Source organism: Nerophis ophidion, linkage group LG05 (genome assembly GCF_033978795.1).
Source record: "Nerophis ophidion isolate RoL-2023_Sa linkage group LG05, RoL_Noph_v1.0, whole genome shotgun sequence".
Lineage (NCBI taxonomy): Eukaryota > Metazoa > Chordata > Actinopteri > Syngnathiformes > Syngnathidae > Nerophis > Nerophis ophidion.
Window position 1 is genome coordinate 65,176,004 of NC_084615.1, and position 25,399 is coordinate 65,201,402.

The following is a 25,399-nucleotide window of genomic DNA, read 5'->3' on the forward strand; positions in this document are numbered from 1 at the left end:
TTTTAAGTCCCTTGTAACTCTAAAAATATAGTTTATGAAGATATTGAAAAATTTTGGTCCCAGTATTGATCTCTGGGGTATGCTACAAGATATATGTAGCATTTTGGACGTAGGTTCGCCAAGCTTCACGTATTGCTTTCTGTTTGTTCAAGGGGTCCTGCACTTTTTTCGGAATCAAACTAATTTAGTGCATTGACACATACTGAATGTAGATCAAGTAAAACTGAAGTTTAGAACACTGCTGGAAAATATGTTGCATCCATACAATTTATCATTTCTAGGTGCCGAATCAGTTTGATTCCACACTTAAATTCACCTTTTGTAAAACCACCACTCCATAACATCCCATCTAAGCGGCCAGTCACTGCTAGAGTTTAAGTCCATCTACATACAACTTTACTTGCTGACTCACCCATAATGTTGGTACTAAAGGAAACTGTTTCCCTCTCGCGACCGTCATTGTAGAAAGCCAAATGCCAGGCTCCAGCATCCAGGTACTGAACAAAAACGGCCTCATTGAGTACCACAGTTTGGATGCTCCTTCTCTCTCTGGGAGATTCCACCACGCTCCACTTCTCCTTCCCATCCAAGCGCTCCATGTAGTCGTACTGCAGGGGAACATGAGAGAAAAGGTATTAAGAAAGTTCAGTGAATTCACAATAGGTATTGTCAGAGATGGGAATTTTTCGCGAATCCGCAGAATTCCGCCGACTTTGGTGCCGCCAGGGTCATTTATATAATATAATGCCAATGTGTGAAGGCATCAGATTGGCTAGCTCTACTATCAGCTGACGACATCAACCAATGACATTGCCCGTTGTAGGCGTCTGCACGCGTCGTTTGCCGACAATATTTGGTCTCTGATCCTCAATTATTGTGAGCGTTTCTGAACGCGTTTTCTGTTTATATTGGTTGTGTTTATCGACGACTAATCTGGAAAGAAAACCCAGTAGCTCGCAATTAACACGTTTCTTTATTGACAAAACAGTTTCAGACATGGTTAAGCTTATTCAAAATTGGAATGCTTCATTAGCGAAAGATATCGATAAGGGCGTGACAAACAAGTGGAACTGGGCATGGCTCGATACATCCATCAAACTGAAGGTGAAGATTAACAACAATATCGTAGAAGTAGACGAACTGATCAGCGATTTCATTGCAAAGTGCTTATATTGCAAGGACATTGTGAACTATGGATCTCGGGGAAAGGTGGCACTCTTTGACCACGCGAAATCGGCAAGGCATCTAAGTAAAGTGAGTTTATGGAGAAGTAATTTTTCACTGGGGTCTGCCTTCAAGCTGAAGTCAAACATCCTCACAAATACAGCCTCAAATCAACTATGGAAGCCTCCCACCTCCGACTCGGCTCCTCTCACACCAATCTATGACAGAGGAGTCCATTCAGAAGTACAATACACGATCTTATGTATTTCAAAACGTTTTTATTTTGAATTCTGGTTAATCCATTTGTAGGCCTATTTTTGTCTATAATCCAAAAGTGTCCAAGAATTTGATATATGTGTAAACTTGTATACATAGATTTCATCACATTATAAATTTTTATGACAATATTTGCTAATAAATGTGAAATTTTGGTCAGGAGAATATTGTTAGATTTTGACTCAAAATAGCAGGAAATGCATCCAAAGCTAACATAGATTTCAACTATGAGCACTCGGGTGCGGCCAAGCGGTGTTTTAGGATTAAAAAAATGTTCGGCTTATTTTGTAAATCTTCATTCCCATCCCTGTATTGTTAAATCATTTTGTGTAGAAAGGCAAATAAAGATTAGTACAAGGACTAATATTACTGTGGGTTACAGTAAATACAGCAGAGAGCGCTTTACAGTGGAGTCCAGTGGGTACAGATTTAATGCTTTCTAAAGGCTTTAGTCCGTTCAGGAAGTGAGACAGTTATCTACAAATCAACATGGCTGTTAATTGCGTCTTTTCAAGCTAATAGGAGGCCGTAAAAGTCACATTACTATGAGATTTAATTAAATCTAAATCATGGATTCAATTTGTGTTTTCCAGCAATGAGTCACAAATGATTTACAAAATGTCCCACGACTTAAGCGAGCATTCTAATGGATGCTGCATGTGCAGGACTAATTTAGCAGATCAAAACAGACATAGTGAATAAAAAGGCTATTTCTGGGAGTTAAACATCACTACCCAGATGCTGCAGGGCTAGTGTTTACCATGGGAACTGTTTACCTGTGCATGTGAGGGCGGCAGGCCCTTGCGGATGTACACGCCAAACAAGGCATCCTTGCCCAAGGATATGTTGAACTTGAGGAACTGGGCTTGGCTGAGGTAAAGCAGGGACCTCCAAAACACTCCAGGTGGGACTTCTTGGGTGACTCGCCTCCCCACATCAATGTTGCCTGTGTCTATGCTGCTGTTCCGTCCCACCCATGGTCCTGGTGCGAGGGGGAAAGAAACTGCATAATCTGTGATTATAGGCATTGATTGTCAGAATCAATAGTTAATCATCACAGTTTACAGACAAATAATATGCTGACAGAAGTCATGACGCAATCAGGCACCATTAGCTATCTAACTGTTTATGTAGAGATAAAGGCCGCCCATTTCTATACGCATAACAGGCGCCGGGTATAGGGCCCATGATTTGTTTTGATTGAAGAATTACTTAATTTATTAATTAAATTAATGAATGAAAAGGTGCTCTATATGACATTTTATCACAAATTCATTCCTCGCCCCCTAACGCTCAATCATTGACAATAATCCATCCATCCATCCATTTTCTACCGATTATTCCCTTTTGGGGTCGCGGGGGGTGCTGGCGCCTATCTCAGCTACAATCGGGCGGAAGGCGGGGTACACCCTGGACAAGTCGCCACCTCATCACAGGGCCAACACAGATAGACAGACAACATTCACACTCACATTCACACACTAGGGCCAATTTAGTGTTGCCAATCAACCTATCCCCAGGTGCATGTCTTTGGAATAATATAACAGCAAAAACCTCCAAAAATTCTTGTTTCTCATAGACACATTGCAGCATACTGTGGGCAGAGTGGATTCGGCCCAGAATCTCTGCAGTCATCAGAGATTCCACATTCGCGCTAACTTCCGGGTTGTTGTTTTCTTGTAAAATTTCCATGAAACACTACATTTCCTACAATCCCTGGGTGTTATTTAGATTTTTCTCCAGCGGTGACAAGGAAGTGAAGACACTCAACTTGCTTGTTTTGCAAAGCAGTCAGTGATATGTATGCATATGTAGGAGTATTCTCTGCGAGAACAAAGCTTCAGATGTTTCTACATTTCCCACAATGCATTGCTGGTGGCCACATTGGTGGGCTTTGTTGGTAAACATGCTAATTGTTGCTGATCATTCATTCAGTTATTCTGATAATACCGACGACCTATATGCGATTGTCAACTGCCACTATCACCACGATCAAGGTGGGAGAGGTATACTAGATTTTATCAAATTCCTAATCTTATTTCTGGACGAGTGCAAGCGGCTGAAAAGAAGAATGAACGGTGAAGGCAAGCATGGATAGCTGCAATATGTGACGTGCTATGGACAACTTTGTGTTTGTTCAGATCATTTCCATCCATCCATTTTTTACTGCTTGTCCCTTTTAGGGTTGCGGGAGATGCTGAAGGCTATCGCAGCTGCATTTGGGCGGAAGGCGGGTACACCCTGGACAAGTCGCCATCTCATCGCAGGGCCAACACAGATAGACAGACACACTCACACAGTAGAGTCAATTTAGTGTTGCTCTTTATGAAACAACTTATTATCAGGTGCATGTCTTTGGAGGTGGGAGAAAGCCGGAGTACCCAGAGGGAACCCACGCAGACACGGGGAGAACATGCAAAAACCCCGGGATCGAACCCAGGACATTCATATTGTGCGGCACATGCACTTACCCCTGTTTCACCGTGTTGACTTCCGATCAATTCATTTCAGGTAATTAAGAACATTTTGGAAGTAGAAATTATTCTAAAAAAATAACAGCCCCACTTTGCATTAGCTTGATGTGCTTGGTTCAAGACCTTTGATAATAATTGTTTTGTTAATGGATACTGTATTAAGTGACATGAGAACAGTGTTCTCCAAATCCCAATTTACTGTCACAGTGTGCTGAGATTACCTTAGATCAGGGGTCACCAACGCGGTGCCCATAAGGACCAGATGAGTAGCCCGCTGGCCTGTTCTAAAAATAGCTCAAATAGCAGCACTTACCAGTGAGCTGCCTCTATTTTTTAAATTTTATTTATTTACTAGCAAGCTGGTCTCGCTTTGCTCAACATTTTTAATCCTAAAAGAGACACAACTCAAATATAATTTGAAAATCCAAGAAAATATTTTAAAGACTTGGTCTTCACTTGTTTAAATAAATTAATTACATTTTTGTACTTTGCTTCTTATAACTTTAAGAAAGACAATTTTAGAGAAAAAATACAACCTTAAAAATGATTTTAGGATTTTTAAAAACATATACCTTTTTACCTTTTAAATTCCTTCCTCTTCTTTACTGACAATTTAAATCAATGTTAAAGTAAATAATTTTTTTTATTGTAAAGAATAATAAATACATTTTAATGTAATTCTTTATTTTAGCTTCTGTTTTTTCGATGAAAAATATTTGTGAAATATTTCTTCAAACTTATTATGATAAAAATTACCCCCAAAAATATTCTGGCAAATCTTAAAAATCTTTAGAATCAAATTAAAATCTTATTTCAAAGTATTTTGAATTTCTTTAAACAATTTTGTTCTGTAAAATCTAGAAGAAATAATGATTTGTCTGTTAGAAATATAGCTTGATCCTATTTGTTATATATTCTAACAAAATGCAGATTGGATTTTAACCTATTTAAAACATGTCATCAAAATTCCAAAAATTAATCTTAATCAGGAAAAATTACTAATGATGTTCCATAAATTCTTTTTTTAATTTTTTCAAAAATATTCAAATTAGCTAGTGTTTCTGTTCTTTTTTTCGGTTGAATTTTGAATTTTAAAGAGTCGAAATTGAAGATAAACTATGTTTCAAAATTTTATTTTCATTTTTTTCCTGTTTTCTCCTCTTTTAAACTGTTCAATTAAGTGTTTTTTCATCATTTATTCTCTACAAAAAACCTTCCCTAAAATATATATATATATATATATATATATATATATATATAATACATAATATAATAGTATATATATATATATATATACATATATATATATATATATATATATATATATATATATATATAATATAAAAAATGGGCATTTCTGTCTGTCATTCCGTCGTACATTTTTTTTTCCTTTTAGGGAAGGTTTTTTGTAGAGAATAAATGATGAAAAAAACACTTAGTTGAACGGTTTAAAAGAGGAGAAAACAGGAAAAAAAAGAAAAAAATATATATATACATAGATCTATTTATTAAAGGTAAATTGAGCAAATTGGCTATTTCTGGCAATTTATTTAAGTGTGTATCAAGCTGGTAGCCCTTCGCATTAATCAGTACCCAAGAAGTAGCTCTTGGTTTCAAAAAGGTTGGTGACCCCTGCCTTAGATTGTTTATCCGTGATTAACAAGGGTGTCAAACTTAGGTTGTTTATGAGAGTGCATGACTCTAGCCTTGATGACACAATGTCCACTGGGTTTATAAAGATAAACACAAACGGCACAAGCCCATCTGCAAACAAAGCGGTCATAGCTTTCTCGACTGTTATAATTTTGAAAGTCATTCACGGTGTAAAATGGGCAGGGTTGAAAAACTACGGAGTTCACAAAGTCCCGGTATGAAACATCAGGGAAGATGTTGTGGTCTCTGTTCCACTCAGACTTGTTGAACTGGAAACGATTATTACACCCAATTGTGGATGTTTTTTCCTTATAATGACAAAGGGACTTCTTATCTAATGACTTACAGTTTTTGTCCAACGAACCAAAGCCAATGGAATGTTTTTTTCCCCACCGAATAGTCTGGAAATGTCACATGTGTTTTGCATAGAGTTTACATAAACATAAAAATGACTCTTGGTGAGCAAAAGCCTACCAATATGCCTGCCGTCAATGCATGGTGGGATATTTCAACAACAAATCCAAAGCCTTCAATGGTGCTCGGCACAGGCGGCTTCGGGCAAAATGTTGTCGCAAGTTCGACCAGGCATATCAACTGTGTCGGAAATTGTCTCAGAGGTTAGTAGTGGAAAACATTTCATTCAGACACTGGCCTGATTTCAATGTCATGATATGCTTTGGTGGCAAAATGCAGATCACATGTAATGCGGGTCAATGTGAAAAATACAAGCCGAGCAGTGTTTTGTGTGACATGAGTACACATGAACCTGCGTGGTCATAACATTTGAGCTTCATGCACACACGTGGCCCACTAAAGACTACCTTCCACGGACAAATCCTAGTCAGAGTTGTGTTAGGGACATGTGCAACATTATGTTAAAGTTGTTATTTCACGCCAAAAACAAACTATTGAACTCTTTCTTTCCCATGTTTTAGTACGAAAAACGCATCAAATTAAATTCTAGTTTGATTTAAAAAGTAAAAAATCGTTTCACATAAAGATGGGATTTTTTTTTTTTTTGCAATACGGGAATATGGGCTTTAAATTAAAACTCTGCTTAGGACCACAATTTAGCCTGGGGCGGCCCTGGAAATAAATGTTATCTGTGACACATCGGTGCTGCATGGTACTTTTGAAATAATGCCTTCGTTATCTGTGCCAAAATGTTAGGCTGTAGACCAGGTTTTATCCGGCCCGCTGGATGATTTTGCCAAGTACAACAATGAGCCCAAATTTTTTAATTAATCAAACCGCTGTTCTAAATGTGTCCACTAGATGTTGCAATGGCAATTCTTTGTACCTTTGCAGATGATCTACAAATATAAAAAAATATTGAAAATGAACAAACTACATTAAAAAAAATCCTGTTATTTGATTTTGATATTATTTTTCTATCTTTGTAGATTGAAAATTAACACCAATGAGTTGACTGATGAACATGATCACATAAAGTTAAAGTTAAAGTACTAATGTTTGTCACACACAGGTGTGATGAAATTTGTCCTCTGCATTTGACCCATACCCTTGTTCACCCCCTGGTAGGTGAGGGGAGCAGTGGGCAGCAGCAGTGCCGCGCCCGGGAACCATTTTTCGTGATTTGAACCCCAATTCCAACCCTTGATGCTGAGTGCCAAACAGGGAGGTAAAGGGTCCCATTTTATTAATTCCGATCGTATGAAAAAACACAAATAAAGGTAGAATACTACTAACCACAACATGTTAGTGTAAAGAAAAAAACATTATCATTTGTACATTTTCACAATGTGCACTCTTGTTCTGTTTTTAAACAAAGAAAACAATCTGATGTTTGTCTATGTTTTCAAGTTATCGTGCTGTAATTTTCCTAGTCCGGCCCACTTGGGAGTAGATTTTTCTCCATGTGGCCCCCGATCTAAAATGAGTTTGACTGTCCTGCTGTAGACAGAACAGACACACAGACAGAGTTGCAGCAACCAACAATTAGGTCACCATTGAACGGCGCTCTGTGCAAAATAGCAAAAAAAAGTAACATGGAGAAAGAACAAAAGCCGCATTAGACTTAGATGTTTGGGAACACAGTCTTTTCAGTGATAGAGTTTAGACACAAAGCAGCTGCCCACAAGTAGTCCAGCTGCGTGAGTAAGTGAAACTAGAAAACCGCATGGGGGTCCTTAAAAGGATGAGATACAATGCAGTAAGGGTTGATGGGTAAGGTGCTGATGTTTTATTTGGCTGCTGACGTGAGATAATAAACCTACTCCAGCTCGCCATAACTCAGCAAAGTGTTTAAAAAGCTCATACTGATAGCACAGCTCATCCATCCATCCATCCATTTTCTACCGCTTATTCCCTTTCGGGGTCGCGGGGGGCGCTGGCGCCTATGAGGTGGCGACTTGTCCAGGGTGTACCCCGCCTTCCGCCCGATTGTAGCACAGCTCATATGGTGTCATAATTTATGGGCATCTTTTAGTTGGCGTGAGCCCGTTTGGGCACGAAAATGTGTTATCCAGCAAAAAACTGTACATAAAAGCCTCAAGGACGAGGCTTGTATGGTGTGCATATTTCTCGTCTTTATTCCTTTCTTTTTTGTCAAAACAAACGATAAAAACACACTTATACTTCCATGATTAATTATACACCTTTGCCATTCCATTCATGGTGGAATGGTTATAGAAAAACATCATGCAGTGTTCTTAGTATATGTTATGATTTGTGTTGAGATGTGCTTGTTGACTTATGTGATGATTCAATGACAATTTTTATGTTTTATCATAAGTGTGGACAGGACGAACAACCCCGGTTTTTGTGGAGATGTTGGACATAGGCCCCAAGCCCTGGGATTTTATGAAGACATTTAAAGGCCTACTGAAACCCACTACTACCGACCACGCAGTCTGATAGTTTATATATCAATGATGAAATATTAACATTGCAACACATGCCAATACGGCCTTTTTAGTTTACTAAATTGCAATTTTAAATTTCCCGGGAGTTTCTTGTTGAAAACGTCACGGAATGATGACGTATACGCATGACGTCACGGACTGTGAGGAAATATTAGCGCTGCGCACACACACAGCTAAAAGTTGTCTGCTTTAACCGCATAATTATACAGTATTTTGGACATCTGTGTTGCTGAATCTTTTGCAATTTGTTCATTTAATAATGGAGACTATAAAGAACAATGCTGTTGGTGGAAAGCGGTGGCTTCCAGCTGTCTTTAGCACCGAGACCCAGCCGGCGTTTCTTTGTTTGTTGTGAAAGCAGAGCGGTCAAGCAAACATGTTTTCTCTGCGTCAACCAGCATGTTTTTGGATGGGGAAATTGTGATATATATCTTACCGAACACATCCCTGGATTATTCGTCGTTCCGCAGCAGCTGTGAGCTTGCCTCCTCGGCTTCTCTCTGAGACACAGTGTGTTCAACGCAGCCATCCGACCTCGGGATATGTCTTTACAATCTTTACTATCTCACTAAAACACTATTAAAACAATAAGCAGATAATGGATCTTCCAGAATTTTCCGAGTGCATGTGTCTAATTACATCTCAAACGCTCACACTGCCGTCGCCCAGAGCTGTCGCTTTTTTCTTTCTTTTATTTTTTTCTAGTCCGTCGCTATCAATATCATCAAACACGAATCTTTCATCCTCGTTCCAATTAATGGGGAAATTGTCGCTTTCTCGGTCAGAATCGCTCGCGCTGCTGGCGTCCATGATTGTAATCAATGGGTGGATGTGAGGAGTCCGACAATCTGTGACGTCACTTGCACTACTTCCGGGAAAGACAGGGCTTTTTTAAGAGCGACCAAAAGTTGCAAACTTTATCGTGGATGTTCTTTACTAATTCCTTTCAACAAAAATATGGCAATATCGCGAAATGATCAAGTATGACACATAGAATGGACCTGCTATCCCCGTTTAAATAAGAAAATCTCATTCCAGTAGGCCTTTAAATATCAAAGGTATAAAAACAACATGTAAATAAATGTTAATGTCGATACAAATTCAATGTTAAATGTTACAGTATTATAAAGCTATTATGGCCGTGAAAGTTCAATAGTATAAAGGGGACCCATTACCTCCCTGCTTGGCACTCAGGATCAGGGGTTGGAATTGGGGGTTAAATCACCAAAATGGGTCAGCACGGTGGAACAGGGGCTAGTGCATGTGCCTCACTATATGAAAGTCTTGAGTAATCCTGGGTTCAATCCCGGGCTCAGGATCTTTCTGTGTGGAGTTTGCATGTTCTCCCCGTGACTGCGTGGGTTCCCTCTGGGTACTCCGGCTTCCTCCCACCTCCAAAAACATGCACCTGGGGATAGGCTGATTGGCAACACTAAATTGACCCTAGAGTGTGAATGTTGTCTGTCTATCTGTTTTGGTCCTGTGATGAGATGGCAACATGTCCAGGGTGTACCCTGCCTTCAGCTCAAATGCAGCTGAGATAGGCTCCAGCACCCCCTGCGACCGCGAACGGGACAAGTGGTAGAAAATGGATGGATGGATTGATCACCAAAATGATTCCCGAGCGTGGCCACCGCTGCTACTCACTGCTCCCCTCACCTCCCGGGGGGTGGAACAAGGGAATGGGTCAACCGCAGAGGGTAATTTCACCACACCTAGTGTGTGTGTGCGTGACTATCAGTGGTACTTTAACTTTAATAAGGTTGGTTGAATAAAATGAAGAATGTCTAATGCCATAACCACAACACCAGGGGGAGCTCCACAAACCACGTTAAACCCAGATTTCAATCTAACAAAGGTCTTAACTCATTCTCTTTCTATGCCACATCAATGTGGAATGCACTCCCAACAGGTGTAAAAGTAAGTGCATCTCTATATTCCTTCAAAACCGCTCTAAAACAACACCTCCAGGCAACTTCAACACTTTACTAATACCCTCCTCCATTCACATCCCATCTCCCCGGATTATAAACAACTCAAATGTACTTCTAATGTATATACTTGTTCTTATGCTATTTGAACTCACTATGTTCTCTGCTGGCTGTACATATCCTACTAAATAAGACCTACACTGTTTCAATGTCCACATTTCTCTGTTGATGCAATTGTTGATGACTGAAGTTCTGATATCAACCAAAGCTCCTCATCCCACCCCCCGGATTGTAAACAATGTAAATAATTCAATGTATATACTATGATGATTAACCTGTGTGATGACTGTATTATGTTGATAGTATGTATTTGTACCATGAATTGATTAACGTGGACCCCGACTTAAACAAGTTGAAAAACTTATTTGGGTGTTACCATTTAGTGGTCAATTGTACGGAATATGTACTGTACTGTGCAATCTACTAATAAAAGTATCAATCAATCAATCAATCAATCAATCAATCAATCAATCAAAAAACTACTACCTACACCCATGAATTGATTAACGTGGACCTCGACTTAAACAAGTTGAAAAACTTATTCGGGTGTTACCATTTAGTGGTCAATTGTACGGAATATGTACTGTACTGTGCAATCTACTAATAAAAGTATCAATCAATCAATCAATCAATCAATCAATCAATCAATCAATCAAAAAACTACTACCTACACCCATGAATTGATTAACGTGGACCTCGACTTAAACAAGTTGAAAAACTTATTCGGGTGTTACCATTTAGTAGTCAATTGTACGGAATATGTATTGAACTATGCAATCTACTAACAACAATTTCAATCAATCAATCAAAACCCCCTGTGAAAAATGCAAAATGCTTCGTTCCACCTGGATAACTGAAAAGCATGCAGGCAACACACAACGTGGATGTCATAACACCATCAACGCTCACATTTAAGCATTTACACACAGCACCAGCAGTTTGGAACAAAATATATAGTGATATAAGGAAGGTAAAAATGTAATACATCTATCTGTGGCAGCAGGCCAGAAGGTTATGAACAAGATTCACATTTGCATCTTATTACTCGTAATTGTGATGCGTTCACGGGCCCTCGATTAAAGTTGGAAACAGAGTGGGTTTTAAAGACGGGGAGACTGAACCCCAATGAGATACACTAACAATATCATCATAAAAATGATGTGTTATTATGATTCGTATTATCCACTGATGATAATCCTATATGTATGAGCTAAGGTCTACGTTGCACTCCGAAGTAAAGGAAAATTTGACAGATTTAGAATCATATTCAAGTGAATAATGACAGTTTATATGATTATTTGGCCACTTCATATTGAAATGTCAGTTTTTTGGCAAATATTCTTGTCAAAAATGTTCTTTTAAAAAGTCAAGATAGGCCCCGGCACCCCCTGTGACTCTGTAAGAGACAAACTGTAGAAAAATGGATGGATAGATGGAAAAAACGAATTTTAAGATTTTCCATCTGTTTCAAAAAGCTGCTTTCGACCAAATCAATGCAACAATTAGTTTGTTGGCACAAGTAAATAAATATACTAAGTATGGGAGCATGCCACAGCGACGTTTGGTTTGGTGTGGGATGGGTGGCCCTGAAGGATTCTTGCGTATAGGGCCCCAGAAAGATATAATGTACTTTTTTTTTCTGAATAAAGACTGAAGACTAGTTGGATGCATTTTCCTAGGTTTTTCCTTGCATTGTGCTTATTGCTGCAGCGAAGGTTGCTGCTGTTTCTGAAGTGTGTTGTGGTTCGTACCTCTGCCTCCAGAAGGCAGTGTGGCCACATCGCTGTTAACAGGCAGGCCTGTCCCCAGTCCGTTGTTTAACACGGGGCCATCGGACGGCTTCAGCTGCCACGTCAAACCCAGCAAGTTGATCGCTGCACACAAGGGAGAGCAAGATGAGAGTGGGCGAACATGTGACATCATGACATGAACAATACACTGTCTATAGCGTTTGGCATGGTAACAGTCACACTTGAAAGCTCAACACGCAACGGAAGTCCCAGGGCCGACCCTCTAAGTACAGTCTGTCATTTTCGCGACCACGAGCGCAGGTTCTAGAGAAAGCTGTTTTTAATCTGTCAATTTAAAAAATATGCAGTTAACTCAGTGGAGCTCAAAGTACAAAAGTAAACCTGAGGAAAGTCTTACAAAACTGACAGCAAAACTAGAAAAAAGAAGTAATCTTTTTTTTCCGCAGTTTTCTTCCTCTATACTTCAACTGCTTGCAATCGTCTTTCAAGCTGTCAGCATCTCCTGCTTTTATTTGGGAGCCTTTACACTGCCTTGCAGACAGCAGGTGACAGATTGCTCTCTGAAGAGCTCACTCTTTGACTCTCCTTCTCTTGTCCTCCTCTTTTCCTCCCCAAGTTCTATTATTGTCTGCTGCTAGAACAGGACTATGTTTTTGGCTCACGCTCATACTTCATCTTCTTACTCAGAACTTTATTAGGGACGAATGAAGTCCCTGAGATGAACGATCTCATTTTCAATGGCTTCCTTCAATACATAAGGCAATTAGTGCAGTAACAAAACGGTATCAGCATTAATATAGAGTATATGAGTCAAAAGATTAGGTAGACCTACTGCAATCGATCCAATAAAAAAGATGGTAAAACTCAGAATTGATTGTCACAGGCATGGCTATAACCACTTGAGGGCCACTGAGAACAAGGAAATGAGATAAAATTGCTATGGTATGAAAAGGGAAAGGATTAAATAAGCTCAGCTTCTTCGTACTCCTTTCCGGGCGTGCGGTAATGAAACAACTGGAAATATGTGATGTATTACATTGTATCGTATGCATGTTTGAAATAAACTGAAACTGAACTGAACTTATATCCTGGGCTTTTTTAAATGTTGGTTTAAACCATCCATCCATCCATTTTCTACCGCTTATTCCCTTTCGGGGTTGCGGGGGGCGCTGGCGCCTATCTCAGCTACAATCGGGCGGAAGGCAGGGTACACCCTGGACAAGTCGCCACCTCATCGCAGGGCCAACATACCAATAAGTTATAAAAGACAAAGTCTTAAAAGTTTAGACAAAATTAATTTTGCTGTCAAAGTTCAATATGAAAGCTGTTTGAATGAAATTGTGAATGTGTTTCACAACCTCCACCCCCTTGCAAAAATGGGTCATTCCACACCCCGCATGGAAACACTTCACTGGACACTCAACACAGATGTCACAACGTCACTAACACCCACCTTTAGGAATGCACACAGCACCAACATTTGGAAAACAGCACATAAGCACATAACTGTAGTGCGCTCAAGGACCCTTGATTATGGTTGGAAACAGTGGTATCAGTAGGTTGTATGGGGACAGGGGAGGCTTAACAGTAGATGCACTAATACAATATTTTGATTATAATAAATTATTATTATGATTGTTTATTATCCACTGATGATAATCCTACATTAATTAGATAATCTGTACTTTACACTATGAAGTCTAGGAAAAATGTACAGATTTACAATTGTATTTGGATGAATAATGAGTGAAAGATTATTAAAACCACATTATTTTATTACAACGCATTATATTACATTTGTCATTACTTTTTTATTGAAAAAAAAAGCTATAATTATTTATATTTGATAATTTAACTATGATGGGGGGTTACATTCTAAATACAGTTTTGTACTAATGTTCTAATATGAGCCAGTTTAAAGCACGGTATAAGCAGAAAGTGTTGACCGAACAATTGAAACAAAGTGTCTGATATTAATATTAGATACTCATTATGGGACTGGGCTAATGAAACAAATAAGTTAGGCTTCTTCCTATTCTCTTTTTGACTTACTATTATTTACGTGCAAATGTGATTGTTGATTGTGCTTATTTATTTTAATATGAGCCAAATATTGATTGGTTACCTAAATAATTCATTCATAAATCATTGTAATGTGCATAGTTTCAACATGATACTGTAATAGTGTGTGTGTGTGTGTATGTATGTGTATATATATATATATATATATGTATATATATATATATATATATATATATATATATATATATATATGTGTGTATATATATCCCCGCCACCCCAAAGGGAATAAGCAGTAGAAAAATGGATGGATGGATGGATGGATATATATATATATATATATATATATATATATTAGGGCTGCGAATCTTTGGGTGTCCCACGATTCGATTCAATATCGATTCTTGCGGTCACAGTTCTCGATTCAAAAACGATATTTTTCCGATTCAAAACGGTTTTGTATTCATTCAATACATAGGATTTCAGCAGGATCTACCCCAGTCTGCTGACATGCAAGCAAAGTAGTAGATTTTTTTTTCAAAAGCTTTTATAATTGTAAAAGACAATATTTTATCAACTGATTGCAATAATGTAAATTTGTTTTAACTATTTAACAAACCCCCGCGACCCCAAAAGGGAATAAGCGGTAGAAAAATGGATGGATGGATATTTAACAAACCAAAAATATGACTTATTTTATCCTTGTGAAAACATTGGACAGAGTGTGTTGTCAAGCTTATGAGATGAATTGCAAGCCCCTGTGACACTATTGTTCTTTTTTTTTTATAAATGTCTAATGTCAATGAGGGATTTTTAATCACTGCTATGCTGAAATTATAACTAATATTGATACTGTTGTTGATAATATTAATTTTTGTTTCATTATTTTTGGTTTGTTCTGTGTCGTGTTTGTGTCTCCTCAATTGCTCTGTTTATTGCAGTTCTGAGTGTTGCTGGGTCAGGTTTGGTTTTGGAATTGGTTTGCATTGGTATGGTATTGTTGGATTGATAAAAAATAATGTAAAAACTAAAATAAAAAAAAATAATGAAAAAAATAAATCGATTTTGTAAAAATTAGAATCGATTCTAAATCGCACAACGTGAGAATCGTGATTCGTATTCGAATCGATTTTTTCCCACACCCCTAATATACACACATATATATATATATATATATATATATATATATATATATATATATATATATATATATATTTTTTTATTTATAGAAGAGCAGGGAAATCTGCAAAACAGGCTTGTAGGGATGATATAGCCTCTGTATTTTATGTAGCTCCTCCCGGTTGAGAGCTTGACATAATGTCCAAATAAGTACTTCCACCTCACTGTGACGTCACCACGTAGCTAGACTGAAAACCTCACAAACAGAGGCATCCAAAACTGCGTGCAAACTCATGAAAATTTGTATATACTTAACGATTTGACGGTTTGGCGTTGTTTAACACGATTATCCAACCATCAAAAAACATTTGTAAGTCAAAAAAGACACCTTTTTAAAAGGTTCCCTTTCAATTTTTTGTAATATTTGTTGAAAAGTGCATTTTTAATAACCCTTTGAATGGAAGAAAAGGATAGGTTTTGCCTGGTGTGGTAAGTATTCAAGATAATGTCATATCGAATGAATAATTCACCAGCAGTACAGTATGTCTACATGCAGCACAAGGCTTGGCTACAAGAGTAGACGTTATATGATGCATAATACAGGTGTTATGAATGAGTATCAGCCTTGGGCGCCTCCCAGCTATGGGAGTCTGCAACACCTGCATCGGAAACTCGGGAATCAATTTCCCTCTTGTCAAAATCTTTCTCCACTTGTCAGGGCTTTGGCACACACGTGGAGGAGTGTAAACGTTGCTGAAAAAACGGGGATGTAGCTTCAGGATTTGCTGGCGGGGCACAGTCTTTCTCACTCCAGACATCTCATCGCCTGTTTGTTTTTTTTGTGTCTTCTTGATTATTCAGTCTTCTCTCCCTTTCTTGCTCGCGGGCAACGGAAGGTGCTGACACCTGGGCTACTGCCCGGCCTCCACCACTGTCAGCTCTTTTTTATTCTTTGCGGGGGAAGTGGTGTGAAGAAAAGGAAGTGTGACTGGGGAGACGATGACAGTGTCCTTCCTTGTTTCTCACAGCCACCTCTTGCCCTTCTTCCCTCATCACATTGACCTTCATTTGTCTCCCTTCTTTCCATTTTAATTCTCCCCTTTTCCTTCTTATCTCGTCCTGCCCTTGTGGATAATGCAGTCATGCACAGAGATGTTATCACGAGGGAGATGTGGATGGAGCGATTGTATGGGTAACACTAAGACTATTGCAATGGCGCTCTCAATCTGAGCCTTCCCCGTAGAATACGTCCGACCGCATGCAAGCGTGTGTGTGAGCTTCTCGAGTGACATTTTGCTCTCGAAGGAGTTGGCGCACGACCCATAGATGGCACTCTTATTCTTTGGTGAAGATACTCAGCAACACGTTTCTTTGCAGAGGATAAACACACATTTGAATTATCCTTTTTTTTTTGGAGGTGGGGGGGGGAGTGCAAAGCACAATGCCTTTTTCAAACACACTTTTTCGCCAGGGTGTGATTATATGAAACTGATGTATTTAGCTTTGTTGCCATTATTTTAACAATTTTCTCCTCGGCACATAATAGCTGTAATTACTGTTTCCAGGCTACAATGGTGGCTTTTTAAAATGCCACATGACAAGAAAACTGGATTGAAGTGACAGAGATGAGATACAATACATTCTGATTCTTGGTATTTTTTTAAATCTCTATTTCCCATCAAGCAAGGCCGCCGCACCCTCAGCGCAAAACACACGCTCTGCAGAGGGCGCCACGATCCATGTGTTTTGCATGTAAAATACCAATTAATCAATGACAGGGCACTTCATATTAAATTTTACTGCACACGTATTCCTGACTATTGTCCAGTGGCTCTAACGGTGCACAGCATTAACGCTTATTTTCCATCCATCCATCCATTTTCTACCGCTTATTCCCTTTTGGGGTCGCGGGGGACGCTGGCGCCTATCTCAGCTACAATCGGGCGGAAGGCGGGGTACACCCTGGACAAGTCGCCACCTCATCGCAGGGCTAACACAGATAGACAGACAACATTCACACTCACATTCACACACTAGGGACCATTTAGTGTTGCCAATCAACCTATCCCCAGGTGCATGTCTTTGGAGGTGGGAGGAAGCCGGAGTACACGGAGGGAACCCACGCATTCACGGGGAGAACATGCAAACTCCACACAGAAAGATTCCGAGCCTGGATTTGAACCCAGGACTGCAGGAACTTCGTATTGTGAGGCAGACGCACTAACCCCTCTGCCACCGTAAATTCTGGTCTTGGCTAAAGAACGTGGACACCAGATTGAAAAACTTATTCAGGTGTTACCATTTAGTGGTCAGTTGTACGGAATATGTAATGTACTGTGCAATCTACTAAAAAAAGTTTCAATCAATCAATCAAAAGAACCAAGGCTTGTATATATTACTGTATTTTCCGGACTGCATGCCACTACTTTTTTTTCCCCAAGGTTTGAACCCTGCGACTTATACAAAGGTTTGGCCAATCTATGTATTTTTCTCCGCTAACGGCTAAATTATGGAATGGATTAAGCAAAGAAATCAAACAATGTATTGGAATAATCCACTTTAAATCTGTTCAAACTAAAGGTGCTTACAAAGTACAAGGAATAAGAATCCTGCAAAACATCTTGAACCTTATGAAAAAAAAAACGAGAACATCTTATTCATCTTATAAAGGATGAATAAAGTCATCAATCGCTTTTCCGTTTTGTTTGATCAATCATTTTACTGCACTGGTACAGACACTGTTTGGAGAAAATAAAGGTATTTGAATAAACATTTACAAGATCTTTGTATGTAAATATCTCATTTGACAACATATGAGTATATATCTGCAGCTTATAGTCCGGTATAGCTAATATATGAAAAAATATTTTTCTATTTAAAAATGTAGTGGGTGTTTCTTATACAAAAAACAGTATCTTTTTCCGGACAATGTTTATGTTTAAAATAGTTATTCAAAAATATATATATTATTGAACTTATTTTCCATGAATCTGTTTTAATACAAAATATACATTATATTAACATCAAGTTTGATTAAAAAAGTGTGACCTTTTTTTTTTGTAATATAATTCTGTTTAGGGCCCCAATTTTAACTTGGGGAGACCCTGCCATAGTGTTGTCCTGATACCAACATTTTTTCGATACTTTTCAGTATTTTTCTAAATAAAGGGGACCACAGCAAATTGCATTATTGGCTTTACTTTAACAAAAAATCTTAGGGTACATGAAACATATGTTTCTTATTGCAAGTTTGTCCTTAAATAAAATAGTGAACATACAAGATAACTTGTCTTTTATTAGTAAGTAAGCAAACAAAGGCTCCTAATTTAGTTGCTGACGAATGCAGTAAAAAATTATGTGATTTCCCATTCTATTATTTTGTCAACATTATTAAGGACAAGTGGTAGAAAATGAATTATTAATCTACTTGTTCATTTACTGTAAATATCTTCTTACATTCTCTTTTAACATGCCCTATCTCCACTTCTGTTAAAATGTAATAATCACTTTTTATTCTGTTTTTTGACAATTTACATTAGTTTTGGATGATACCACAAATTTGGGTACCAATCCGATACCAAGTAATTACAGGATCATACGTTGGTCATATTCAAAGTCCTCATGTGCCCAAGGACATATTTCCTGACTTTATAAAGATAATATACATTTTTAAAAAACGAAAGATGTTATGCAAAAAAATATCGAAATAACCATAGTAGTATTGACTAGATACGCTCCTGTACTTAGTATCATTACAGTAGATGTTAGGTATTGATCCACCAATGGCGTTTGTTTACATTGTGACGCCGATGAGCTACGGTGTGTAGTGAAGCATGTTTAGTTATTCCTCGTCCTGCAGGGATCAAGATTAGTGACTTAGAAGTACTTTTCACAGGAGGTATAGTACCGAATATGATTCATTAGTAACGCAGTACAATACTAATACTGGTACAACCCTACCCTGCCATAATCTTTTTTTGTTTTCTTTGTCTTACACACACACACACACACACACACACACACACACACACACACACACACACACACACACACACACACGAGATCACAGGGATGCAGGTTTAACAAGCAAACGGGTTGGATTAAAAATAGATCAGATGCTTCATGTGGTTTTTATGTAATGTCAATGCATAATTCAGAAAGGCAAAGTGCTTGCCAGTATCATCTGCAAAAGACCGCATCTAAGGAAGCAGCGCACGTGATCCTGTGACAAAAAAGAAGGAGCGAGGGCCGGTGCACGGACGGACGTTACGTGGAGGGCGGATGAAAAGATGGACGTGCCCGCTGAGCTAAGAGATGGCTGACGGTCAGGAATGCTAAGAGGAAAGCGTAAAACCTCGGCAATGAGCAGAAGAAGAGAAACAAGGAACAGAGAGAATATGGGAGGACAGCAAGAACTGAGAGAATATTAATGTACAAGTCCCCCGAGGATGAGAAAAGAGCCGAAAAACAAGCTGTGGATGATGTTGCAAGAACAAGAGCAGATGAATAAGGGCTATGCAGAGGCAAGGTGGAAAGGGAAACGCAGGGAAGGAAGATTTAAGGGACAAATGGCTCTGTATTCATTGACTGGCGAGCTAAGAAAATGCTCATGATTCATTGTCTGACAGTAAGTGGTTCACAACATGGCCGATCAGACGGAAATACAATGCTTTTGTGTTTGGGAAGAATTTATACGTCTTGGGTAAAAGGATGTAAATGGATTTCTGCATTAAAGGAAAATATAGTGCAAGAGATAGAAGAAGGTGACTTTGTGTCAGACTACACGCTGGAGTGTCCCGATGCCGGGAAATTTTGTGTCATCATCATCAGTCTGTTCCCTAAAATATGTTCCAAATCTTTATTTTCTGTCTCACTTCTGAAGTCAGCCCTGTTATTACTAACGCAAACAGATCTCCTAAGGAAGGAAGAGCACTGTCACAAACCAAGGAGTTGCAATTCCCTGCAGCAAATGTGTGCGAATGCTGCAGGTTGCTGAGCTGAAAAGATGAAAATGTTGATTGACTGTAAAGCCGGTATACATCCATCCATCCATCCATTTTCTACCGCTTATTCCCTTTCGGGGTCGCAGGGGGCGCTGGCGCCTATCTCAGCTACAATCGGGCGGAAGGCAGGGTACACCCTGGACAAGTCGCCACTTCATCGCAGGGCCAACACAGATAGACAGACAACATTCACACTCACATTCACACACTAGGGCCAATTTAGTGTTGCCAATCAACCTATCCCCAGGTGCATGTCTTTGGAAGTGGGAGGAAGCCGGAGTACCCGGAGGGAACCCACGCAGTCACGGGGAGAACATGCAAACTCCACACAGAAAGATCCCGAGCCTGGATTTGAACCCAGGACTGTAGCAACTTCGTATTGTGAGGCAGACGCACTAACCCCTAAAGCCGGTATACATCCATCCATCCATCCATTTTCTACCGCTTACAGTAGAACCTTATTTTAAAAGTCATACAATTTACAAATGGAACATTTTAGCAAAACACAGTGGTCCTTTGTGTTTCATACACCCCAGATTTTCTATGATTTTTTTTTTGACAACATTATTGCTCTTTACTAATTGTAAAACATTGCGAGTGACAAACTACAGTAGTACCTAAACTTATGAGCTTAGTTGGTTGTGTAACGGACCTATTTACTCAAAACATGTCATGTCTGTGTGATTATGTTTTGTTTTTTGGACAATGAAATCTCCCGAAATTCAGCCGGAGCTGGAGGCCACGCCCCCTCCAGCTCCATGCGGACCTGAGTGGGGACAGCCTTTTTTCACGTCCGCTTTTCCACAATATAAACAGCTTGCCTGACCAAACACGTCACAACATCCACGGATTTTACTAAAAAAAAACTGCACACACAAGGAGACGAAGCAGAAGAACGAGGAAGTTACAGCCGTCGACGAGCAAAATGAAGAAATACGCTTGCAAGTTCCAAAACAATTGGAAACAAGAATTTCAGTTTATCCAGGAGAGTTCAAAGGGGTAGGGTTATGTTGCCTGTACATTTTGTAGAACAGATTTCCCCATTGAACACGGTGGCCTAACAGATATACTCAGTCAGCGAAGCACAAAGCATCGTTCACAACCCAGTATTACGGACCACCTCGCAAAATGGAGACCCGATGGTGTAACTTATGCTGAGACAAAGATGGTTATGTTGACAGCTGGAAGCAACATCCCGTTCTCCTTTGCGGATGTCTACAACAAATCCGTTAAGGATCGCTCGCCAGTATGCAAATGGCAGAACAAAGGTTACACAGATAGTGAAAGGTAAGTGTTGTCAGGTTTTTTTTTAGTAACCAGAAGCACAGTACAGTTAGTAGAACAACTGTGTTTTTATTACTGTGTATTTGATAGGTGCTGTCTGAAATTCAACTATTTATTTTATTTCTATATATAATGAAATAAATATATATAGCTAAAATTCACTGAAAGTTAAGTATTTCATATATATATATATATATATATATATATATATATATATATATATATATATATATATATATATATATATATATACACACAATGTCGACTATTTCCCAAAAACAATTTGAAATGTGGACTGGTCAGACCAAAGAACGCTTTTCCACTTTGCATTTGTCCATCTTACATGATTTCGGGCCCAGAGAAGCCGGCGGCGCTTCTGGATGTTGTTGATAAATGGCTTTCGCTTTGCATAGTAAAGCTTTAACTTGCACTTAAAGATGTTGTAACACATGGCTTGTCATTGTCTTGCTGAAATAAGCAGGGGCGTCCATGAAAAAGACGTTGCTTGAATGGCAACATATGTGGCTCCAAAACCTGTATTTACCTTTCAGCATTAATGTAGTCTTCACAGATGTGTAAGTTACCCATGCCTTGGGCACTAATACATCCCCATACCATCACAGATGCGCTTGAGAGATGACGTCAGAGAAATATCATCTAACGCCTGGGATGTTATTTTCAAAAACACAATAACATCTTCATAAATCCTTTTCTGTCCCTGAGCTCCTCGTCGTTTAGCAGAATTTATAGGGTTTATTTATAGGATTAGCTTATTTTTCAGTATCCACACTACAAAGCCATGAGGTTTTAGCTATAGCAAAACCATGGATATGTAAATCTACCATCTCCCGTGGCCATCCCAATAGATGCATATTAACTGTTCTAATTCGCCACTAAATGAACAACTCTGACCTCAATTAGGCTGGTAATTGTTGCTGAGACCGACCCACTATCCTCAGCGTGGCTGTTAATTAGTTTAGGAAGTCTTTTGCTTACTTTCCCAAAACCCTCATCTGTCGCTAACATACTAATGCAGAGTTTTGATTAGCACTCTCAGAAAAGCTTCCAATGAGATTCAATTTAATCATATAATAATTTTCATGATTGTAGTTTGAGCTGGTGTCAAATTGCAATGCATCATGTGTCTCATAGTTGGTTGGGCTCTATTATATGAATTAGGTTGAACTAATAAATGAACTTAAATATGACTTTTTTCCCTTGTGGTGAACAAAGGCTCCAGGGTGGCACCCTTGAAGAAGTTGTTTAGGTTTGCTTATGAGATGCAATACAAGTGTAAGCCACTGTGTCCGTCTTATTGTTTTTATCATACATGGCTGTGATGGCGATGGAAACAATAAATAGTAAAATTAATAATAATGGTACATATTGTTTCTGTTAATGTAGTTGATTTTGTTTGTTGTTCTTTAATGTTTTTAAGCACTATTGTTTATGTTATTAATTTTATTAGGGACCGAATGTCCCTTTGGGACAGAGGACCCTATTGTATTTCTAAGGTTTTATTATTATTATACCGCCGCCTCTTTGAGCTGTAATTTGACCCCTTTAACATACTTCAAAACTCACCAAATTGGCAAACTGGCAAAAATTGCGATCTAATCAAAAAACCAATACCCAAAACTCAAAATTGCGCACAAGCGCCCCCTAGAAAAAAACACAGACAAAACTGCTTGTAACTTCCATTAGGAATGTTGTAGAGACATGAAACAAAAACTCTATGTAGGTCTGACTTAGATCTAGATTTCATACACTGACTTCCTTAGCAAAAATCAACAAGAAGTCGGCAAAAACCCCTTCAAAACAAAAGTTTCCTAAAAAATTAAATTTTTGCCTCTTTGAGCTGTAATGTGACCCTCTTAAAATGCTTCAAAACTCACCAAACTGGACACACACATCATGACTGGCAAAAATTGCGACCTAATAAAAAACAACAACCGCAAAACTAAAAATTGCGCTCTAGCGCCCCCTAGGAATAAAACACAGACAAAACTGCTCCTAGGAAGAAAACACAGACAAAACAGCTTGTAACTTCCGGTAGGAATGTTCTAGAAAAAGGAAACAAAAACCCCTATGTAGGTCTCACTTAGACCTATATTTCATTCATATACATCCTCCAGCAAAAATCAACAGGAAGTTGGCAATTACCCCTTCAAAACAAAAAGTTTTGTAAAAACCCGTCACCTTTTAGCACAGGAAAGAGATTGAACCCTTCTGACTAAAAGTTGCGCAAGGAGTTTTTCTAACTGCTCCGGTTTTGATTTTACGAGCCTTCAAAGAACCGCTGCCTTCTGCGCTGCTGCTGCTGCCGTCTCAAGATGGCCGCTTGAAACCAGAAAGCACCAGTGTGACCACACAATGCAGAGAAGGTAGGTTCTGTGCGGGTAAAGATATGTTGACTAGGTGAAAGAAGGAGGCACCAGTTTGACCCCAGGATGCAGGGAAGGTACGTAATGTACAGGTAAATATGTTTTCTGGGTGATGGCAGGAAGCACCAGCGTGTATGGGTGAAAAAAAGAAGCACCAGTGTGACCCCAGGATTCAGGGAAGGTAGGTAATGTACAGGTAAAGATATGTTGAATGGGTAAAGGCAGGAAACACAGCAAAAGTTGGTCCCGTCTATTGCTGCTTGCAACTTTAATTGTTATTGATATCGTTGCTATCATTACATGCTATAGATATTTAATAAATATTGTAAATGCATGTATTTTCAATTGCTTTGTAAATTGCTCCCTAAGTACTATAAAGCTGGGAATGAGTTGGAATTGTTCTATATTCTTCTGTTAGATCAATTGATATTCTTCATTTTGTAAATATAATCATAAAAAAAGATTGGTTGTCTCATATAAACCAGGTAAAATATTAAAAACTATTGGAATAGAGTTGAGTAGTAAAGTTTTACACTGAAAACAACAGCCACCGTAGATAAAAAAAAAAAAGTACTGTGCTACCTCGGTTTTTGTTGGTGAAATGTTCCAAAAGTTCAGGCGAAGACCAAATTGTATGAAAACCAAAACCATTTTTTCCACAATAAATAAAGCAATAAAATTCAATATCAACTCATGAAAATTATCATTTGTTCTGGTATTTTGTCTTTTTTTCTGCCCAGCACTTTTATTTTTTTGTCTCCATTTCCCGTTTCCCTCATTTTTGCAATTTCTTCTCATGTTTGATCGCTGACTCCTCACTTGTCCCTGATTGGCCTTCAGGACACACCTGTTCCTGGTTGCAATTAAAGATGCTTATTATGCCAGCCCTACCTCCATGCTGCACAGCTTTCCCTTTTTGTTGTTATATATATTTTACCTGCACTTCGCCTGCTTTCACAATCAACACTAACATCGAAACCAGAATGATATATTTTATATTTTTACATGTAGGAAACAAATTGAAATACAGGTAAATGACGACTAAAATGGATAAATTAACATTTACCACCATTTTCACATTTATTGAGGACTTTTTTGAGAGGGCGATGAGCAGGAGAGGCGGGCGCCAGTTCTCGTTGGCGCGCGGTAGTTTACGAATGTGCTGTACCTAATGTTGTGGCCGGTGTGCATATGGTTGACATGTTATGACTAGCGGTGTAACAATTGATTAATGTATCAATAGGCCGATTTATACAAACCCCGTTTCCATATGGGTTGGGAAATTGTGTTAGATGTAAATATAAAAGGAATACAATGATTTGCAAATCCTTTTCAGTTGAATGTGCTACAAAGACAAAATATTTGATGTTCAAACTGATTAACATTTTTTTTTTTG

The 25,399-nt window shown here is 38.7% G+C and overlaps 1 protein-coding gene across 13 annotated transcripts in view; it reads right to left on the reverse strand.

The window, feature by feature from the left end:
- The window catches only part of tenm2a (teneurin transmembrane protein 2a), a 719,932-nt gene that overhangs the window by 103,704 nt on the left and 590,829 nt on the right, over positions 1-25,399 (reverse strand). For 8 of the 13 annotated variants that reach the window (XM_061901813.1, XM_061901812.1, XM_061901811.1 and 5 more), the window contains 3 exons: positions 12,195-12,317; positions 2,217-2,443; positions 413-608 (listed from right to left, as the gene is read on the reverse strand). In XM_061901813.1, coding sequence (XP_061757797.1) covers positions 413-608; positions 2,217-2,443; positions 12,195-12,317 — 546 coding nt within the window. The remainder of the gene's footprint in view (positions 1-412; positions 609-2,216; positions 2,444-12,194; positions 12,318-25,399) is intronic. The other 5 variants (XM_061901815.1, XM_061901814.1, XM_061901818.1 and 2 more) reach the window with 1 other exon arrangement.